This window comes from Fukomys damarensis, unplaced genomic scaffold, assembly GCF_012274545.1.
Source record: "Fukomys damarensis isolate Sample0158 unplaced genomic scaffold, DMR_v1.0_HiC HiC_scaffold_21, whole genome shotgun sequence".
NCBI classification, from domain to species: domain Eukaryota; kingdom Metazoa; phylum Chordata; class Mammalia; order Rodentia; family Bathyergidae; genus Fukomys; species Fukomys damarensis.
In genome coordinates, this window is record NW_022900933.1 from 15,089,226 (window position 1) to 15,096,710 (window position 7,485).

General features: G+C 47.0%; 1 protein-coding gene across 5 annotated transcripts in view; it reads left to right on the forward strand.

Annotated features, from left to right (window-relative positions):
- The window catches only part of Rgs6 (regulator of G protein signaling 6), a 561,710-nt gene extending 558,894 nt beyond the window's left edge, over positions 1 to 2,816 (forward strand). For all 5 annotated transcript variants that reach the window (XM_010645399.2, XM_010645398.2, XM_010645401.2 and 2 more), the window contains one exon: positions 499 to 2,816. In XM_010645399.2, the coding sequence (XP_010643701.1) occupies positions 499 to 637 (139 nt within the window). In that variant the 3' untranslated portion in view covers positions 638 to 2,816. The remainder of the gene's footprint in view (positions 1 to 498) is intronic.
- Positions 2,817 to 7,485: the final 4,669 nt, after the last annotated feature.

Sequence of the window (7,485 nt, forward strand, 5' to 3'; positions counted from 1 at the left end):
AGCTAATACTGATTGTTATTATTGTGATACCTGCAAAGCCCCATACAGAGTTGTATTAAGAAACCAGTTTTTTAATACAGACACTCACCCCCCACACACACACCTGCTATGATGATCTTCCTTTGATCTATTTTTGGCCACAGGTGAAAAAAGACTCCCTTGAGAGTGTATAAACAGACACATCGAAGGAAACGAGTGATCCTGGTGTTTCTTTACTCATGCAGGCAAATTCACCAGCTGGTGACCAAAAGCTCAAATGCTTGTCTGCAGTCCTGGCCTCCTGGTTGCTTCTCTGTGGCCCATCTTCCCAACTCCCACCTCTAAGTCCTTTCTGTGTCTCTTCCACTGAGCCCTGTCCCCTGGCCCCAGCCTCCTGTCCCTCACAATGCAGGCACCCTGGGCAATAAGAGTCCTCATTATGATTGTATCCTTGTGGATCTTTGACCACCACACCTCAGTTTCCCCCACTGGCAGTAAGTAAGTTCCTCTCTTTTTCAGATGGAGTGGAAATCACAGAGATCACAAGTTGAGTTCTCCAAGTCTCTCCAAAGGTGGCAATGTAGAGCCAGGTCCTTGGTGGACTCCCATACACTCGGCACAAAGCCTGGCAGTATATAAATACTTGATAACCACATGATGAGTAAATGAATGTAATGAAGCCCCACCCCAAATTATTGGGTCTTTCATTTGCTCTTCCACCTTTTTATGCCCTCATTGTCATATAAACCTCCTCTTTCACAATAAATCATAGTCCAAGTTTATCTGCACCTGACTTTACCCAAGGGAAGCTCTTCCCTGCCCAGGGTCCCTGGCTATGCTGCCACTGAGGCACAGGTGGACAATGGGGTTCATGAACAACCACACCTCTGTGCCCTCAGTTATGCAGGGCAAGGGGCCTGGCTGCCTCCTGCCCCTCCCATGGACTTTAAGGGGGCATCCTAAGTCTGGCTGTAGACAGGAAAGGGTTGGCTTCCTGGCCATGACTTCTGTGTCCCTCTCCCCCAAATGCTTGGCTTGCTGTTCCTGATCTATGCTGGCCTAAGAATTGACCTCACTCTGGAAGTCCCCGGAGGGCCCACCCAGAGCCAGGAGGACTGTGGCACTGAGAACAGGTAGAAGGCTTCCAAACACCTCTGGAGACAACCAGAGGGTAGGGGAGGGACAGCAGGCTCAGTAGAGATAAGGATACTTCAGATAAATTCAAACCCAGAGCAATAACCCTGCCATCCCACCCCATAACAGAGGCAGGCTGGATCCTGTGACTACCACAACATTTTCCTCAGTAGCTCAAGCAAGGGGTTGTAAAGAGGACATGGAACAAGCTTGTTCCAACCAAGAGGACCACACCAAGATCAGGCTACCATGCAGACCTCATAATGGAAGGATTTAGAAAACTGAGTCTTGGCCAAGTTCCCAGTAGCTTGATCTAGACAGCCAAAGATCCAGGCTAGATTAGATATTTGAAGACAATTCTTTAGCAAAACAGATTCCCCTATCCATTCCACCCTCTGCAAGCCACCTGAGGTCCCCTGGCTTGGCACGATCCCTGGATCTGAAACTTTTCTTCCTGAGGGTTCAAGGGCAAATATTATTTTGGCAGCTCCACAGCTAAAGCATCAGGGCAGTCTCTGTGAGTGACCATCAATCCATCAACTCCAAGAAACAAGGCACCAGGCATAGAGCACGTCACTGAAATAACCTCTCCCTACATGGGAAAGGTACAACTGGTAGGTTGCATGTATAAATGTCCAGCAACAGCCAGATAACCTGACCCATGCAACTGGAACTCTCTGGGCGAGGGAGAAGCCTCCTCCCTTCCAGATAGCTATGCAGCAGCTTTGTTCTCCTGAGAAGCTATTGCGATGCCCTAGAAACAAAGAGACCCAGCTGCCAGTGCAGTTGACAGGGCCTGTGTCCAGCTCCCCACTGTGGCTGGCCAGGTACTGGGCCAGCATCCTGAAAGGGCCTCTTGGTATTCTGAGTTGCTGCTCAGGATTATCTAATGGGGCCATGCTGCAAGGTTTTTCCCTGCAGGATTACTGGTATGTTCAAACTACCTCATCAACAGGACACTGAGCCAGGAGCCTGCCTCCTCCCTGATTGTGGAAGTTGATGTTTTTCCTTAAAAAGCATCCCTCCCATTCTCCAAATGCCTGGACTTCAAAAGCCACCATCAGGAAGCCTTCCCAGAAGGTACAAAGGATTGAGGGCTGTTGGTCTTTGGACCCTGTGGAATATAGTGGAGGGAGATGTTCCAGCAAGTTCCAGGAGCTAGAATGCCCTGAGCTGGAGGGCGATAATGTGCCACCAGCTTAAAGGAATCTGACTAAGATGAATATGTAGCAAGGATCATGGACTGGTCAAACAGTGGCCAAATAAATCACTAATAACACACCATGGGACCCTCTGAAGAGAGGCCTGTGCTTGTGTAACCATGGCAACAGCAGATGCCAGCAACCTACTCATTAGTGCCACCCAGTGATAAGGCATCCCCTGGGCAAGACCCAGGGGCCATAAAGTAGCAAAGTAGCAAATGTAGCAATAAGGGCCCCAGGGCCCTAAAGGAGCAGGGTCCAAATGACTGGGGCTCAGCCCTCTCCTCAGCCCTAGTGAGGGCCCAGACTGGCTGCTGTCAACTGTCTGCAGAGGGGAGGCCCCGCTCACACCGAGGGCTCCTGTCCTGTATTCTATGCCCACTCACTGCATGATCACGGACACATCAGAATGGCCTCCTCATAGTGCATGTGGTTCTCATTAGTTTATTTTTCTGGAAATTGGGGATTGAACCCCAGAACCAAACATGCTGGTAATAGTCTAAAAATAAATGACTTGAACTTACTACTGTCCAGATAACTCTGTGTGACTTCTTGCTTTGGGGGTTCACTGGGCAGGATTTACTTCTAGAAAATAAAGCCTACCACCTCTCCCTGCTTCTGACCAGGCTCCATTAACACACACACACACACACACACACACACACACACACACACGTGCGTGCGCGTTTCCCTCTCAGTTGCAAGGATTCTAAGGAGCTCAGAAAAGCCAGATCATGTTGGTAGGTTGGGACAGCTGTATCATCAAAAGGCTGAAGCCCTTGACTCTGCCAGGGTCTCCCTGGCTGGGTGGTCTCCATGCCTTACTGTTCAGGTGCACAATCCCAGTGGCTTCTCTGCTCTGACACTCTTCAGGATCACAGTCCACTGCATACAGCCAGTGCTGCTTTTGGGGAGTCTTGGTTTCCTGAGCAACAAACAATCTCATTTCTTGCTAACACCAAAGCAACAGGACTCCAAGAGGCTGAGAGTTAGGTTGACAAGAGGAGGAAGAGAACAAAGTAAAAAAGACCCTCTATTAACGATAAGACTGGTGTCTAGCAGCATGCTTCAGTGACAGAAATTTTGCTCTCAGAGGTAGAAATGATTTCTGAAGCATGGAAATGGGTCCTCAGTCACATTTGGATGGAAATCAACTTGTCTCTCATCCGTGAGCTGGATCCATAAGTAGAACATTCTGAGCTATAAGGTCAGGATCAAGGTTATACTTGCCCCCAACCTGTCCCACTGGCAGTTCATGGCCCACCCACAGAAATACCATGCTTCCTTATTCTCAACCACAGCTACCAATTCCAGAGAATCTGCAGCTCTTCTCACTCAGCTAGATCACCTGGTTTGTTTTCAGAATCTTTATTTACCAAGCGGTCGCTGTGCATGCACACAATCCTACAGACTACCAAGGACAGAGATCTGCTTTTAGATCCAGGATAGGGATGGACAGAGGTGGGGCAACCAGCAATAACCCAAGAGCTGTGTCTACCCAAGTGTCTAGGAGCGGCCCTGACTGCATCTTTACCCCCTTTGAGTCTTTTGTGCTAATGGCATGAAGCTGTCCTTTTCCCTGGTACCAACTTCTAATTATTTGTTGGTCTCAGCTTCCTAGGGCCACAGGAGGCTCTAATGGGTGCCTCTGACCCTGGTATGTGGGCAGCCTCCAAACCCAGGCAGCTCTCATACAAGCACATCCCCTCCTGGGTCCACAGAACTCTGCCCAGCATGCCTTCCACTCCGCTCATTTTCCTCAGCAGAAACCCTCATGACACTTTCTGCATATGCTCCTGGGGTTCTTTCCCTGAATTACCTGTACTAGGGGTCACAGAATGTTTCAGACCCCACCCCCGCAGGCACAGGCCCCTGGTCAAGGAGGAGCTGCGGCTTCTGGTTTGTTTTAAAGGGGCCTGGGGTGGGGGCCATAGTTCTGCATGAGCTCCATCTGGAGTAGAGCTCTCCATCTGGTACACTCTAGCTCTGTCCTCCTCAGAGCACTGGAGCTGCCTGGCCAGGTCCAGCCAAGAAAACAGAGAAATCGACTGAGATGGCAGAGACTGAGCCATACACCCTCAGTCTGTTTGTTTCTTTATTTCTAAAGCAGGAGCAAAAATTCCAAAATTTTATGATGGCTGTGAATTAATAAAGAAGGCTTAGCCTGTGCCTGGCATCTCATCAGTGTTCCTGAAACTGGTGTTAGCTCGTGCCACTTCTGCAATAGACATTGGGAGGTGGTAAACATAAACCAGGTCTGCAAATACCTACCAGGCAGACAGCACCCCCCACCCCACAGCCTGGCCCAAGTGCCAGCCTTCAGCCAACCTGGAGTCTACGGACATCCATGGTCTGTGCAGGCAGCAGCCTCTCCCTGCCTTGTGACAAGCCCCTTGCTCTCTTTTTCCCAGCAAGGGCTTGATTCCCTCAGTGTGTCACTTGAGTGACCTCAATCAGTAGCCCCACAATAGGCTTCAATGGCAGCACAGTGGGAGGCAGGGCTCCTTCTTCAGACTCCGATGGCAGTAAAAACCTTAGAGACCTACATTCCCCATCATTCCCCATCCAGATTTCCATTTGACCCACAAGCCTTGTAGTTGTTATATGGAGATCTGGACTGTGAGCTCTTGTCCAGAACTATTTCATTTCAAGCCCGGGATGCAGACCTTGGATCAGATTGAGGGGCTGAGCCAGGCCCTGTGCTGAGAATGTCCAGCATCCCTGGACACACATGGACCTGCCCAGAAGGAGAGGCCTTGTCCCTGGAAACAGTTGGGCTAGCAAATGAAGCCTGATTTTCCTCTTTCTCCACTGCATCACAGGCCTGTTTGGAGTTGGAGAAGGGTAGGAGGATCAGGCAAGCACAATTCAAAAACTGAGATAGCTCTTCCTGCTGGCTTCCCTGTGATCACACCATCAGGGGAGAATCAGTGAATAACAGCGCTGAGAGGAACCTTCAAGATTACCCGGTCCAACTCTGTGATTGTGTGTGTGTGTGTGTGTGTGTGTGTGTGTGTGTGTAAGGGGGCCTTGGCCTTGGTTGTTTATTTGGCTATAATTTACATACAGTAAGATTCACATTTTTATATTTAGTGTTATCAATTTTGGAAAAACTTATACAAAGATATATCCACCACCAAAAATCACGCCAGGGAATAATTCCATCACCCCCAAAATGTTCCCTTTATAGTTAATCCCTCCCTCACCCCTCCATTCCTGGCAGCTATTGATCTGTTTTCTGACCCTGTAGTTTTGCCTTTTTTAGAAAGCCGCATAAAGGGAATTGCATAGTGGGTGACCTTTGAGTTTGGCTTCTCTGGCTCAGATCAGGGCATATTACAGCATGTACATAGGAAATGCATTCTTCCACATTTTCCTTTTATCTAGAAAGAAACTGAGGCTCAGACTGGCAAGAGCAGAGAGGGGCTGGAGGATTATGGCTGAGAGTATAGAGCCTAGATGCCGTGCAGCCCCTTCGGCCCACTGGCCACGTTACCTGAGCAAAACGTCATCTTTCTAACCCCCGGACATCTATGCACCCCTGTTGGAGAAAGCATGTGATATAGAATCTGCAGGTTGCAGAGAGTGAATTCTTTAATCATCTAGCAGGAGCCTCTTAAAACAAAGGGAGGCGATGGTGCATATCACAGGGGATGTGGAGGGAGGGAGGATTGCTATAAAGGGGCACAAGGGAATGTTTCATGGTGACAGAGTTATTTTCTGTCTAAATTTTGGGTGGTGTTCACATTGCATAAGCCATGGTGCTGATCAGAGGGAGGCATTATCTACCCAGCAGGTGATGCTTGGTGAGATGCTGGTGAGACACTGGTATGGGTGGACCCATACCAATAATTCCAGAGCTCCTTTGTTCCTTCTCTGAACAGAATGATACAGAATAAGAAAGTATGAACACTGACTGGCAGCAAAGAGCCAGAACAGAGTTCAGAGACAGAGGGATCCACGTAGATGTACAGCCATGAAAACTAGGCCAAGCAAGAGCAATAACCTGGGGGTTCTGTCAGGATCTCAAAATCCAAATAAATGGAGTTTTTAAAGCAGCATTATGAACTCAGGAATGTAGATATATTGAGGTCTTTCAATTCATCCTATTATTATCCTTATTGATATCCAATATGCCCCACCTTTGACAGAGAGAGCCTAAGTCCTTTAGACATTGCCTCGGGAATCTTTCATCATTCATTGCTATCTGGCATGACAAGATGCTCCAGCATTGTCTTGTACTTCTCTTGTCCCATTCTTAAGTTCCAAGTGAGTGAAATTCTATAAATGCTTTGGTATAAAATCATGGGGTTCTGTGATGGAATGGATCTATACACTGAGTCTCTCACACCTTCAGAATAACAGAATTGAAAAGTTCTTTAACAATCAACTGGCTCAGAGCCTTCACTCTAAAGAATGAGAAACAGAGACCCAGAGACATCAAGTAACGTACATAAGGTTACACATGACTGTAGTAGGGCAAGGGTTAAACGCTAGGTTCCCTGACTCCTTTGCTACTCATCAACCTTCCTCTCCTCATGTGTCCTCAAAATGTCTAGTCAGGCCCTTCCTGTCAGGCAATGTCCCGGCCTTGGCTATGTATGCTATAAGATGAACATAAAAGTAGAAATATTCCAATTTCAAAACTTATGATGAGTCTACAGAACTCAAGAGAGTGTAGTATCGGTATAAGAACAGACATAAAGATTGATGGAATAGAATTGGGAGCCTAGAGATAAAATCAAACATTTACAGTCAATCGGTTTTTAACAAGAGTTCCAAAATAATTCAGTGGGGAAAAAGAATACTCTTTTCAACAATGGTGCTAGAACAATTAAATAAAATGGAGTCCTTACATCACACCATACACAAAAATCAACTCAAAGAAGATCAGAAAGTTCATGCTATAAGACTCCTAGAAGAAGACATAGGAGTAAATCTTCATGATCTTGTTTAGGCAATGGCTTCTTATATAAAACACCAAAAATATAAGCAACAAAACAAAAAAGATCATTTGAACTTCATCAAAATTAAAAACTTTTATTCTTCAAAGACACCATCATTAAAGTGAAAAGACACTCCTAGATTAGGAGACAATGTTGACAGTGATGTAACTAAAAGGTACTCAAATCTAAGATATATAGATAACTCTTAAAACTCAATAATAAAA